The sequence below is a fragment of the Lepidochelys kempii genome, chromosome 5 (assembly GCF_965140265.1).
Source record: "Lepidochelys kempii isolate rLepKem1 chromosome 5, rLepKem1.hap2, whole genome shotgun sequence".
Taxonomy (NCBI): Eukaryota; Metazoa; Chordata; order Testudines; family Cheloniidae; genus Lepidochelys; species Lepidochelys kempii.
Window position 1 is genome coordinate 17,924,250 of NC_133260.1, and position 15,152 is coordinate 17,939,401.

Consider the following 15,152-nt stretch of genomic DNA (forward strand, 5'->3'; position numbering starts at 1 on the left):
ACTCACATCACTAAAGGTCCAGGAGCATTTTTTATGTCAAAGTAGTTCACACTACTAAGGTTGGCCAGATTCCAACTCTTTGCCACTCCGAATTTCCTCTGCAGCTCCAAGTGGCAACTTCTGTCCTGATGTGTCATGTGGTGTTTCTGTAGGCTGCCAAAGAATGGCCATATTTGGTCATAAGTGCAGCTGAGCTTCAGGTGAAAAGAAAAGGAGGACTTGTGGCACCTTAGAGACTAACCAATTTATTTGAGCATAAGCTTTCGTGAGCTAGAGCTCACTTCATCGGATGTACGAAAGCTTATGCTCAAATAAATTGGTTAGTCTCTAAGGTGCCACAAGTACTGCTTTTCTTTTTGCGGATACAGACTAACATGGCTGCTACTCTGAAACCTGTACCACCTTTGTTAGTATAATATCTGGGCACCTTCCGTGATGTGACTAACATCAATTGCATGAGGCCTATTCTTCTCCCATTCCCTCCCCAGGGGAGAAATGTGTCTGTAGTGGGGTGTTTTAGTTTGGTAGGGTTTTTATTTTAGTTTATGTCCATCTGCTATGTATTTATTAGAGAAATAATGGTAAAAAAAGTGCAGCTTTCACAGGGAACTGTGAGTTGTAAAATTTGTGATGGTCCTTGGTTAGCTGTGGGAGTTCACGCCACAGCCTTGGACTGGCCCTAAAGAGCTCTGTTTCCTGCATGGATAAACTGTCTTCTCATTGTAGGATCAGGCAGAACAGGGATTGAACCTAGGTAGGTTTTGTTAAAACGAATATGTTCCGATGAAAAATTTTGGTTTCAACAAATTGGCATTTCCCAATTAAAGAAAATTTCATCAAAAAATTCTTGACCAGCTCTAAACTCAACTAAATACATAAATGAAAAATCTAAATTACGAATGTCAAAACTAAATGTTTAAACTGAAAACCTACTCTTTATATGTGCTCAGTAACCACCAGGATTCTTGGTAGTTAGTGACACAATTTTCCTAATAAAAATTACTACAGTATCAGTCCAAAACACTACAGGAGAACTATTTTAAAATGCAGTGAGCTGATGCACCACTATAGAGAACTACAGAATTGTATATAATGCCTGAAGAGTTGTTCTATGTACCATGCTCCTTTGAATCAGATTGTAAATTCCTTGGGGGTAGCAGACTTGTCTTTCTACATGTGACATGTAATATTAATGCACATGTTGGGCCAGATATTCAAAAAGGGCTAGAATTTAAAGTGCTCAGCACCAACAATCAACGCTACACAAGTTAGATTAAAATGAGGTCGTTCCTTTTAATAATTTTATTATATTTGAAGCCTCATTTCAGTTTTAGCTGATTTGGAGCAGATAGAAAATTGTGACAAGTTTTGCTATACTGTACGCTACCTGGAATTGTAAATAAGTGTTTACTAGTCTGAGCACTAAGCTAATTTAATGCAGGATCTGTAGACAAAATCAAAATGGCCCCTGAGAAAAATACTCAGGGCTTCCATAAATGCATTTTATTATAATTGACTTAGTTCAGCTAGTATATTATGCTACCACATTTCTGATAGATGGAGGTACCCTTACATTTGCAGATTTCAAATAATTTGTGTGCAAAAGTTTTTATTTCTTAATATGTGTTTGAAAAATAAAAAAGCTCCCAGGGTTGTTTGGTCAAATGCTGTTGCAACTGTGAAATCTCTTCTGTCTCTGCAATGGAAGTAGCTGATGATTGTTATAACACTTAAAACAATTAGAAAAGCACACACATCTCATGCTCTGATTGTAGATGTCTTTGAGGGGCATAGAACCTGAAGGAACATGTTGGGGAAAAGTCACAAGGGAGGTAAACTTTTGTGACAGAAGTGCAGCAACATCCCAGGCATGGACTCAATTGTACAAATTTTACTCAGGTTGGTTAGCATTTACCTATGCAGACAATCCCATGGAAGTAATTAAGGCTCTCTGCAAGTAACCTCAGTCTATATTCACCAAACGTTCATAAGCATAGGGTTTCCAAACACGCTGATGAACATCAAATCCAAGATTCAGTTTCATTGGGTTTGATGTTGAATGCTTGGGAGTTTAATAATCACAAACTTTTTATTTTAATGTTTAGCTTTTTGCAACTCTGAGGGATTGCAAGGGAAATATAATTAAAGATGGAAAAAATTGAGGTGATCAAAGGTGCCAGATAAAGCACTGAAACTGTAGAAGAGACATTTTATATTGCAGTATACTTTAAAAGAGCTTCTCTACAGCTACCGTCTTAGTTTACCCCTTCCTCCCACCCCTTAATTTCAGCTATTCGCATAAGTTTTAGTAGTCTAGAGGTTTAAACATAGCTGGAAAATATCAGTCTGGTTCTTAGAAATAAAATGAGCCCATTGGCCATCTCAAATGGAAAAACAAATCCCACCCCTCCTCCAAATACTAGGGGTGAAGAGTTTAATGGCCTGTTGTAAACTGTGCTGTATTTAGGTGCTTCCATTACATTGTTAACTCATCTTGGATTTCGTGAGATATTTAAGGTAAAGCACAGCTGGGAAGCGTCTTCTCAAGGACTCGGACAAATACTAAAGAAGTTTTACAGCATCTTCACATCTTCCAATAGCACGAGATTAAAAACCTCCACTGGCTGTAGCTGAAGAGATAATCATCCGGGACAGTGCTTTGCTATGCAAAGATTTGACTTCAGATCTGGTTCCCAACAGCCCACTCTTCCTTTCATTGATGCCAGCAGGCGTTTTGCTATTGGCTTCAATAGATGTCCCTGTGCTGGGCATTAGGAAAATTTCAGAGGTGGCATTTCTGCTTTTGGCAGAATAAGGGAAAACACTGTGGGATTTCCCCCCTCCCCCCTTCTTGTGCCCTGAAGAAGCTATTTCCAGTGCTGCTCACTAGAAGGAAGGTCACCATGAGTTGCAATGTTGTGAGAAAGTGGTGCATAGCAATGATTTCTAAGTGGAATTTATTTAGGTCTCAGCAAAAAATAGGTTTGAAGATCATTTGGGAAGCTAAACTCAATTTTGGAATTTCTAAAGTATATTCATAAATGCATCTTTTCTTTCTGTTTCGATTTCAACTCTTGCTGCACTAATTAAACACTCACTAGGGAAAAATATTATTCTCCATCAAGAAATTATATTCTCTCCCAGAGGACCTGGAGTCCAACTATAAAATGTGTGTGTGAAGAACAAGAAAGCTGGATTACTGCAATCCACTAGAAATAAGGCCACACGTGATGACCTGCTTGAACACTTTAGCAAGTGTAAAATATTGCTGCCTGGTTACATAGAATGTCTTTAATATGTGCTTCATAAACTGCACTGCCCTCATATTGGTTTCTCAGTGCAATTTACGTTGTGAGTTTCTACCTTAAAACTCTCCATGATTGGGCTTCTGAGTACCAAGGTGTTCCAGTTGACAGGCTCTAGGGTTGTAAGTCCAGCTCTGGTCTGGAATCTGGTTCCCTGTTAATCTAACGAAGACTAAATCTGGGTAATCTTTGGACATATCATAAAAATTTTGAACAATGTTCAGTCCCTCAGCCTTTCTGTCTGCAGGTACGTGCACTCTGGTACCCGGAGTTTACTACAGGTTAGGGAGGAAAAGGTTTGTGGAAGTCCCTTGTTAAAATAATGATGATACATGGTTTGGAATGTTCCCAAAGATTGGTTGGCATTCAAGATCTAATATTTTGGTTGGGGGTTGCTTGATCTAATTCCTAGGTATCTAACCAGATAGGAGCCGAGTGGGATTTTCAAAAGCATCTAGGCACCTAACTGCCATTGATTTCAATAGGGGTTGGGCACTATGGCAGTTCTGAAAATCTCAGTAGGTGGCTATCTGTATCATTAGGCATCTAAATACCTTTAAAAACCTGTCTCTTAATCCCTCCTCCTTCCTGGACTTCCAAGAAATTGTCTTTGAAAGCATATGATCATTTCTTCAACCTCTCACTACTTCAGCCTCCAGGAGCAATATTTCAGAGAAGGGTTTGAATTGTATTCACATTCCAAAAGCATTACAGGTTATTCAAGCTTTTAGGTACTATGCACTAAAGCAATTTAAGATAACTATGGCTTCTGCAAAGGATATGAATAGCTGAAATTGTGACTGAACTGCAAGGGTAATTGCATGAAAAGAAAGTTAACTTCTGTAATTTATGAAATCCCTGAATTGAAATCTGTCATAACCTCACTGTTTCAGAAGAAGTGGATTATTTACTTCTGATACTAGTCACATAAATTCATTAACATACTGTCATAAACAGCTGGGTGTTAAAATGTGTTGTGTTTTGGTGGTATAAATAAAAATGTCCAACAAGAAGCTGTGGTTTAAAAACAAACACCAGAGGCCTATGGAAGAATAAAAAGCAATAAATGTTTTTCAGATAACTGTACTTGCCTAAATTGTAAATGGGTCTGTTTGCTACTAACAACAGTTTCATGACAAAAGTGTACCTTCCACCAATATGCAATCTTAGGTTGCTGAAACCAGTGTAGCTCCATTGACTTCAATTGGAATTAAACCAACGTGAGCAAGATCAGGATCAGGCCTTGAATACATCTTTTGCCAGTCAATTAATTTTGTTCTTCCTTTAGAACATGGTCAGAGTAAAGATAATGTGGAGAGGAGGATGGTAGCTGGCGAGGGGCTGGAAATATCATATACTGGAGGCTTTGTCAATCAGGAGCCAAGCAGTTCAAGGTCACACTGTCAACCCAACCCTTAACAGCTAGGAATGCTATATATAGCATATCTGTGGAAGAAAGGTTGAGGAAAAGGTTTGCATAACAGAAAATATCTGCCTTGTTTCCATTCACAGTCAGCAGCTGTAAAGACATGCAATGTCTTATAAGTTTTGACTCTCTGATACCATTTAGCAATCGATGGAAATTATAGGGCCTGATTCTCCACACCTGGACCGTGGCCTAGTAATTTACATTTGTGGAAAGTGCATGTAAAATGCTACCAAATCAGAATCCAATTTCATGCACTTTCCACAGGTGTAAATGACTGGAAAAGGTGCAATCCAGTAGAAAATCAGAATCAGGGCCATTTCCATTCCTTTTATTGTGCCATTAGAATATGTAATAAAATCTACTAGTTGTTAAGCATCTTAACAGTTTTCTAGTCTTTATCAGTTAAGGTTTATATTCATATCATGGGCCCTCCATGGAAGCCTCTCACTCCATCTTCTTCTCCATTGCCTCCTAATTCTGCAGGTCTGCAAAGGGGCCTAGACTCTGCATTTTGCAGCCCTGTCATGCATTCTTGATGTCACACATTTATGGCGTAAGAATAGCCTGTAATGGCTGCTGCTGTGACACCTTCTCAGCTGGTATCCAAGGGACTTCAGTATCTCCCCCGTTGCTCTCTTTATTGCAGAGGAATGGAAAAGAAGTCAAGAGGACGTGTTTTTGAGGATGTTGTGGTTAGATGTTGATAGATGTTTGTTTGGCTCTGTGTGTGTGTGTTCGTTCCCTCTATGTGCCGCCCCAGCCCTGTGCAGGCAGGTGGCACGGCAGACCTTGAGCGAACCACCCAATGACCACAAGATCCATTAAGGGATGAAGGCACCCAGCCAGGTGTATTGTTGACAAAGCATGATACTAGTATCCTGCAGACTCTGCCAGACCACTAATACATGCATGCCCATAACAATGGACCAGCTCAATGAATGGCAGGACTTTCCATTCCTCCCTAAGGCCAGACAAAGATACTACCTCTGAGATACATCTTTATACCCTGATACAAACAAGTTAGTCTTGCCCCTTTGATATAGTTAGTTACTGCCCCCTGACATCACTAGTTATCACTCATCTTGTACATGTTGGTTAGATCAGAACATCTCTATTATGTACTATCACTCTGACCTTATCTTTTAGGATGGGTCAGTGTGTTCCTATTATCCTTGGTAATATTTTTGTACCATCCTTGATATCGGGATGTTCTGGTACCACTGGACATTGGCATGTGTTTGCATGAGCATTCTGTGACTAGCACTTGTTAGAAATGTGTTTTTCTGCAATATCAGCCGTGTTCTTGCCAAATTCTGTGAGCAGGTCCTGCCTCATACCAGGCCTCTGATACAAGGGCTTATGTCTCAGACTCTCTTCCTCCTACAGATGTGAGTGTCATTCTGGTTAGGGGAGAAAAGCTTCATCATATACAAAGAGTTGGGAGCACTTCCAGAAGATTGCCAGACTCTGGATTTGTCTAATCTCCTCTGAAAGGTTGCTCATAAATACAAAGCCACCCAAGTGCTATTTGCAAACTTCTCATGGTGAAATTCAGCTCTGTGCAGGGATCCAGCACAAGCCCTACGAGCCAATTAGAGTAAATTCCACTTATACCCTCAAAATGGTACTGAAATAGTGCACAGGCTTTGTACTGATCCACTGCACTAGAGCAAATTGAACACGTTGGAACTTGTTTCCTGAAGTAATGCTTGCGGGGGGGGGGGGGGGGGGAAGGGAGTGGTTAGAGGTATTTTGCTTTGTTTACATATTTGTCTCCCTTCTGTAAATATTGTATTTGAACTGGTGGCACCAAAATATTCATCTTGGTTTTCCTTAGTCAATTTGCTGAGACATGCTATTTTAAATTAAATTAATTCTCAGACTGTTCGCCAGGCACCCAAAGTGTCTTCTGGGATTTTCAAAAAGAAAAGGAGGTCTTGTGGCACCTTAGAGACTAACAAATTTATTTGAGCATAAGCTTTTGTGACCTACAGCTCAGGTCACGAAAGCTTATGCTCAAATAAATTTGTTAGTCTCTAAGGTGCCACAAGTCCTCCTTTTCTTTTTGCAGATACAGACTACCACGGCTGCTACTCTGAAACCTGTCATTATTCTGGGATTTTGTGTTCGTACTCTTCAATGAGTTAATGCACCAGAACTGGCATCTATCTCCCTGTACGTGAATGAATAACCAAGCTTTTCTTATTTTAGGTTCACAAGTTAAGGGTTTTACATCATTGCGGTTCCTGACTGAGCCTTCAGATGCTGTCACCATGCGTGGAAGTAATGTGCTGCTGAATTGCACAGTGGAGTCAGATCAAGGAATTCCTGTCATCAAGTGGAAGAAAGATGCAGTCTTCTTAAATCTGGCAGTGGATGAAAGGAGACAGCAGATGGCCAATGGTTCCCTTTTGATACAAAGCATAGTCCATTCCAGGCACCATAAGCCAGATGAGGGTCTCTACCAATGTGAGGCCTCTTTAGAAGGTATTGGGGCTATCATCAGTCGGACAGCTAAAGTCACTGTAGCAGGTAGGAATAACTCTTCTGTCGTTTAAACTGCTAGAAACGTTGTCTTGTGAGAACAATTTTAAAGAAGCATTAAAATGTAGGGAAACATTCTTCTGGCGGAAATGTGTGGTTTGGTTTCCCCCCAAAAATAAATAAAATAAAGCCAGACATGACACATGAATTATTTTTGACAAGCAACTATTCTTGCTTAAATATGTCTAATCAGCTCCTTGTTGCTGTGAGATATTTGCTGCATATTTATTGTCTTCAAAACAAGAAGAAATCTTTGAAATTGGAAATTAACTGCTTTCTTAGTTAATTCAGCCTTAGAAAAAATAAAACGCTGAACCTCTGTGGGACGTAAAATGTGCATAATTTGTTTTTCAGTTTAGGTCTTTTTTTTCCGCACTGACAAGAATCCATTATACAACTTATTGAAATTTGTAGCCTTAATTTCTGTAGCTCTTTTTTGAAGTACCTGGGAGGAAGTATAATATAGTGGTGAGAACAGAATATTGGTCATCAAGAGACCTGGGTTTCATTATGGCTCTAACACTGAGTTTCTATATGATAACCATTTGAGCCTAAATTATTACAGGTGGCCAATAATTTTGGGTGACTCACTGTTTGGGGGCCTGAGCTAGTGCTCCTACATATGATTTTCAGAAGTACCAAGCATCCACAGTGCCAACTGAAGACACAAGGGATGGTAGGTGCTCGGCCTTTGTGAATGCTTTAGGTGTGTCAAAAATGTCGTCCCCTCAAGTTAGTGGGCACTTAAAAGGATAGGCAATAGCCTCTCCATGTCTGTTTCCCTTTTTGCATAATGGGAATAACTGTACTCCACTTTACAGGGTGGCGTGAGGCCTTAATCAGCTAATCATTGCAAACTGCTTTGAGACCCTTGAATGAAAGGTTAAATAATGAAGTGTTGTTATATTTCAGGGGTGGGCAAACTTTTTGGCCTGAGGGCCACATTGGGGTTGTGAAACGATATGGAGGGCCGGGTAGGGAAGGCTGTGCCTCCCCAAACAGCCTGGCCCCCGTCCCCTATCCACCCCCTCCCACTTCCTGCCCCCTGACTGCCCCCTCCTGGGACCCTCCACCCCTAATTGCCCCCCAGGACCTCACCCCCTATCCAACCCCCCCCCCCGCTTCCTGTCCCCTGACTGCCCTGCCCCCTATCCACACCTCTGCCCCCTGGGACCCCCAACCCATCCATCCCTCCCCCACTCCTTGTCCCCTGACCACCCCCTTCCAGGATCCCTGTCTCTAACTTCCCCCCCCCGGACCCCCCCCATCCAACCTCCCCCCGCTCCCTGGCCCCCCTGGGACCTCACCCCCTATTCAATGCTTCCTGTCTCCTGCCCACTCCCCCAAACCTCTGCCTCATTCAACTGCCCCCTGACCGCCTCCCGGCACCTCCTGCCCTCCCCCTGTCCCCTTACCCTTATCATGCCGCTCAGATTGGCAGGAAAGACTTATTTGAAAGCCTGGGAGGTGGGTGGGCACAAGCCACGCTGTGCACGCGGCAGTGTAGCTGCAGGGGGGGGGAATATGGGGAAGGGGCCGGGGGCTAGCCTCCCCATCCGGGAGCTCAGGGCCCAGGCAGGACAGTCGGGCCATAGTTTGCCCACCCCTGTTATATTTAGTATCCCATGGCATCTAGCTTTCAGCCTGTTTCTGTAGGATCATTGTAAACCATTATTAAAATATTTCACAGGGCGGTAGGTTTTCTTTTGATCTTGAGCAGTGTGTTACTAGATCTGGCTCTGACTGAAATAATGTTTTGGCTGCCTAGAATGGTCAGAACTTGAACTGGACTTCCTGCGAGTAGATATCCAGAGCTGGACTATATTCCCCTATCTTACTTTATTTACTATGGGAGACTTGCAGGCACAGGGTCCTTGGTCTTACGATGGTTGAAAGCAGCCAAGTCTCTAATCTCCTTGGAGGAAAGAGAGTCTAGGTAAGTATTTTTTTTACAGTCATGCTAAGAATCAGAGTTGATGGTACTTGAAGCAACTGGAGAGCTCCCTTGTTAACGGAGCTATTCTTTGGGTCATGTGAAAGGAATTTTTTTCTTGAAGAAGAAAAATAAATTTGTAGCCACTCTTGTTCCAAAGATAAACCTAGAAAATGCAACTTGATTGCTCGACTTGAACGCAGATGGGATCCATTCCTTCAGCAGCAGACTGGGTGAGGTGGGCTAAAAATTCTTCATTGAGTAATGTCCCTATGAGTGTTCCACTTCAGGTACATCTGTGTCTCTTGCATCCTTAATCAGAGATTTCCTGTTTGCAGTGTCTGTTTGACCTGCCTATACATCCTCATGCCATGCACTGAGGCTACATAGGGCTGCAGCGGTCGATCTGCCCTCGGTTCCCTCTCAACCACCTCGGCCTAAGACAGAGCCCTAGCGTGTCTGCCTTGAGAATGCCTGAGTGAACTTCTTCTTTATAGTTTAGTGTTAGTTGGTTTTAGTTGCATAGTTAGTAGATAAGTAGTGTGAGGATTAACTTTGGTCCTCTCCCTCACTTCAGGGAGCCTTTCTCTCCTGGCAGGGCAGGCCCGACTCTCCAGGATTCAAACATTGCCTCTCTTGTTGGGAGCCTATCTTGGTCAGTGATGGCCACTCTAAGTGTGTCAGCTGCCTGGGAGAGTCACATGTCTCCCAGAAGTGTAACTTTTGCCTGGCTCTTAAATCCAGAGCAAGGAAGAACTGTGAGGTCAAGCTGCTGCTGGAGTGCTCCTTTTGACCCAGTTCAGAGTCAGGTCAGAAGACCTTCCCACAGACATCTGTCTCTGGGCAGATCAAGTTCCCCTTTGACCTCAACACAGATCTCGCCTAAGAGGGGCAAAACTCTTGAGACCTCAATGAAGGGTCCCAAAAGAGAACTGCTGACTGTTATCATAAGGACCCTGCTCCCAAAAGACCCCCGTCCCCTGCTGAGTCCATGGCATCAGAAGCCCCAACCTCTCAGCTCAGCACTGTAGAGGCAAAAGACTCCTCCTCCAGAACTGGTGGGTCTGGGAAATCCCAGAACTCTTAAGAGAAACACATTTCCAACAGAGCCCTGGAACTGTCTAAAAGGGACAAGGAGGATAAGCACTCCTCCAAACCAGTACCACTGAGCACAGCTCCATCATTAGTAGCTCCCCAATCAGGATCTTCAGTACAACCATGCAAACCAGTGTCAGACCATTGGCGCCTACTTTGGTATGTTCAAAATCTACAGTATGTCTGCTTCAACTGCCAAGCATGCTATTATGTCAGTACCAATCTTCCACTCAGTACCACACGAAATCAGATACTCAAAAGACTTTTATCAGTGGCAGATGGACTGGAATCTCCACTACTCATGGGTACCACATACCTCTCAGTACTGAGACCCCATTCTCCAGACTACTATCACTCTCCAGTACCACTGGACTCTCCACCCTTTTTCAGCTGGTGCCCCCTTAGTTGGAAGATACCAAGGAGGAGGAAGACCTTCCTTCAGTCACATCCATCTCAGTGCAGGGTTCTCCTACACATCCATACAGGAACCTGTTCTTTGAGTCCCATAGGGAAAACCCTCATGCTCAACACCACAGGTGGTGGGACCAACTCCTGAAAGGGGTACAGTAGTCTGGAAAGGTTGAGAGCCACTGGTCTAGGGGACATCCACTCCCCAACCTGACCAATATACTAGTCACTGAAGACCCACTCGCCCACACCATCTGGAGAAACCCACTTTCCTGCTGACTCCTCATACCAGTCAGCAAAGGCCTGTTTACTTACTGAGCCCTCCACACCATCCTGGGAGAGCTACCCCCCAACCTAATATCCTTAATAGCAATGGGAGACCTAGTTCCCCTACTTGATCCCTGTACAAGGTGGGGTAGACCCCTCTCAGTCGGACAAAACTTCCCACCTCAAGAACCAAGGGCGTACATCCCCAACCTACCAGAAAACACCCATTTCACCAACCCACTCTCTACCTGACCAACCACCCCAAGACGGAGGCTTTAGGACAGCTGCCTGCTACAATCACCTCTGTTTTGAGGAACAGCTGCCTAAGAAGGGATCCTCTGAGATGCTGTTTGGCTTTGGTTGGACTTCTGCTGATTACTAATTTAAGTAAACGCACCTGTCTCTACTGTTCCCTGTCAACTTATCCATTGGTTGTGTGTGGCCTAAATCCCTGACTGTGAGATTTATGGGGCAGGGATTGTCCTTGTGGTGTTTGTACAGCAATGAGGCCAAATCCCTGACTGGGGTCCCAAGATGTTATTCTAAAAGAAAGAAAGATGCAGGGTAGAGGGAAGCCTGGCATGTTAAAGGGACTGATTGATGTGGGTGAGAGTGAAATCACTGATGCCGCTGTTTGGTGTGGGAAGAGTGTAGAATTGCTACATTTTGTGGGGTTATTTGAAGTGTGGGAAGAGTATTTTGCTGACAGAAGGTCAGATGTATTCCTGAGGGAGCTGGAAAATATTTGAAGAAGTCCTTGTTAAAATTTTGGCAGCACACCGCTGACTTAAGACACAGGCAAATGAAAGATATGACAGGGTAGGGAAGAAGGGTAAGAGGAGAAATAAAGGTTTAACACTCCAGTAAGTTGCACTAATCACTGCATGAAGCTGCTTTTACAGAGCTTGTGTTGTGCAAGTACTTTAAGTTGTCCAAAGTAATGGAAGATCAACTCAGATTGTTAAATAACATTATTTGGAAAAAAGTAGAGAAGGGTGACAGGCTGAATTAAATCAAACAAAAATGTCCACTGGTACCAAGGACTGTGAGATGTGTGGTTGGTAAACAAGAGGCAAATGAAATTGGAGATTAATGGACCAAAATTGGTGTGTTGGAAATTGGGCCTAATTGGTGGACAAAATATGAGAGGATGGGCTTAATCCACTCTTCAACCCGTTCAGGGTCCTTAAAAGAGACAGAGGGGAATAGTGATACCAGGTGGAAGATGGATGAATTGAAAAGAGTGATATTTATGGGGCTTGAGTTTCTGTTCTCAACTCCTCCCTTGCATGTCCTTTTTCATTCCTAACCTTCTTTCTTCTCTTTCCTATTTCTCTCTTTGCCTTCTGTTTGAGTCTGGCTTAGCCAGCAATGACAATTCAGTCTTTTGGAACACAACTGTGAGCCCTTCATGAGAGAGGCAGCTAAGAACAATGCCCTAAGTAGCCCGATGCTGGTACTAGTTCGGAAGTTCGTGGAGTGACTGAGCAGACTATGTGGTGTGCCCATGTTTCTCCAGCCATGAGACTGCACGTAACAGTCAGCTCCAGGGACAGAAACTATATGTAAGCAGAGTCAGGATGAGCTCCACCCTGACATCTGGTGGTGAGGTGTGGCAAGTTGTGGAAAAGAACTTCAGGGGCCGATCTCATTTGCATAGGCACACCCACCACGCCTAGAATGAGACCATAGCTGCCCAAATGGTCACTTTGGCTGCTGTGGGATCCCCAGTGTCTCTGTTATTGGGGCAGGAAGAATAAATTGTTATTACCCTGATTATGGGAACTGTGCTTGGAACTGTACGTGGCCTTTTGTTATGATGGAGGGATTCACCATCAACTAAGTAGCACTCGCTAGGCAAGGGTCATGGGTTCCAAAACTGTGTGAATGGAGAGAGGCTGGGGACAAGTAGTAGTACTTGGTGGCATGGGCCCCTTGGTGAGGGCCTTACATGCTAATTGCACTTCCTCCTCTCTCCACTGTGGAATATCAGAGCTAATTTTGATTTCATTAGAAGTCGAGTTATAGGCTGCTGAGCTCACTTTGGGCTGACAGTGCCCCAGCACTGGGGCTCCCCTACTATAAGCTGAATTCACCTAAGAGCTGAAATCACTGAGTGTTGTGTTAAGTAGTGGGGGAGCCTGAAGATATATTGTGGAGCAGTTTGCGGGATGGCTGGTGAAGCAGTTTGACGCGGAGCAGTGTGTCGATGGCAGGAGCTGCTTGTGGGCCGTGGAGCTGAGTGAAGGAGTTCGTGGGGCGGCTGGCGGAGCACAGCTGAGCGAAGGAGTTTGTGGGGCGGCTGGCGGAGTGGAGCGCCGCTATGGAGCTGTGGGGCGGTCAGCTTCAGATCACGTAAGGTGCCTCTTACCCCCGTCCCATTTCCACCCAGGTTGGGAGGTAAAGCTCCGCAGATAAACTTTCGAACTCTGGGGCTGCCCTGACCAGGGACAGAGACTTTTGGGGCATTGGACTTTGGGGACTTTGGGTGATTTGGGGTTGCTGGACTCAAGAACCAAAGGGAAAAGGGCATGCCCCAGTTTGCCTGGGGTGGGGTTGTTTTTGCTCATGGGTTGTGTTATGAATCCTGTTGGTGGTGTTTCCCCAACATAATGCCACATTGTTTCTCTCTGTTATTAAAAGACTTTTGCTACACTCAGACTCTGTGCTTGCGAGAGGGGAAGTATTGCCTCTTGGAGGCGCCCAGCAGGGGTGGTATATATTTGTCCCAGGTCACTGGGTGGGGGCTCGAGCCGGTTTGCATTGTGTTATTGGAATGGAACCCCTAGATATTGAACCCGGCCCTTGTTGCTGCCAACTCTGACGGGCAGAAGGGTTACATTTTTGGGGGCTCGTCCGGGATCGCCTGGGTCAGTACCCCTCGCAAGCACCTGTTGAGTGATCCACTACATTGGGAAACAATTTATATATATATTTTTTTGTTTGTGCTTATATTTTGAGGAAATTACTGTTTGTATAATGGCTAATATGTCAGGTTTGTTGGGCCCTGGCTCAGCAGCTTCTAGCTCAGAGGCTGCAGCCTCGGCTGATGATTGGACAAAAGCTCTGGGGCAAATATTGGAAAAGGTTGTGCTGCCCCATGCTGAGTCAGACTCTTGTCGTAAGTTAAGATTATTTGCTGGGGAGGAGGAGTTTGAACCCTGGTTAGAGCATACCACTGAAATGCTGCAAGAGTGGGCCGTACCAGATGCAGAAAAGCGAAGATGCCTTATAGAGAGCCTTGGCGGCCCAGCATTAGATGTGATTCGCACCCTGAAGCTCATTGACCCTGGGGTCAGTGTGAAGGACTGCCTAGAGGCCCTTGAACACAACTTTGGGAGTGTAGAGGGCCCTGAAGACAGCTACTGTAAGTTCCTTAATTCCCGACAACAAAAGGGCGAGAAGGCTTCAGCCTACATACAGAGACTGGAGAGACTGCTTCAGAGAGCTGTCATGAGGGGAGCAGTGACTGCTGAGCAGATGGATCAGACCAGACTGACTCAAATTGTAAGAGGAACTCAGTATCAGAACCCGATTCTACTTCATCTCCGGCTAAGAGAACGACGGGAACATCCCCCAAGTTACTCCCAGCTGATAAAAGAGGTCCGAGAGGAGGAAGAAAGGCAGGCTGCCAGTGAGTTTTGGGAAGCCCAAACATCGGAGCCAGCCAGCACAACACCACTGCAAACGGCCAGTGTACTGATGGTGAGCACCAGAGAGGAACTTGCCCAACAAATGCAGGTCCTGACGGAACGGATAGCTGAGCTGCAAAGTACCGTTGACCGAGTTAAGACTTCCAGGAATAAGAAGCCTCAAACTGTGGCGATTGAGAAGCCCGCACTTAGAGCCACCATCCCCCCCAGGCGAAGGGGGAAAGGTCAATTCTTCTGCTACCAATGTGGTCAGGATGGACACAGTGCTGCCAAGTGCCGTAATGAAGAAAACCCCTCCTTAGTGTATGGAAAGCTGAGGATCAGTTGGGAGAGATCCGGTAGCTGCCAGAGGGTCTGGGGACGGGGACCCCCCAGGTCTGCAGGATTTGAAGATTCCCCCAGAAAAGACTGTCCAGCTGGGATCCCTGCAGGACTGATAGGGCCTCGAGCAGAGGTCATGGTGAGGATCGAAGGGGTGGAGTGTAAAGCAGTGCTTGACACTGGATCTCAAGTGACTA

General features: G+C 44.6%; 1 protein-coding gene across 1 annotated transcript in view; it reads left to right on the forward strand.

Annotated features, from left to right (window-relative positions):
* The window catches only part of DCC (DCC netrin 1 receptor), a 958,218-nt gene that overhangs the window by 312,063 nt on the left and 631,003 nt on the right, over positions 1–15,152 (forward strand). The window contains exon 2 of the mRNA XM_073343560.1: positions 6,946–7,266. Within this exon, the coding sequence (XP_073199661.1) occupies positions 6,946–7,266 (321 nt within the window). The remainder of the gene's footprint in view (positions 1–6,945; positions 7,267–15,152) is intronic.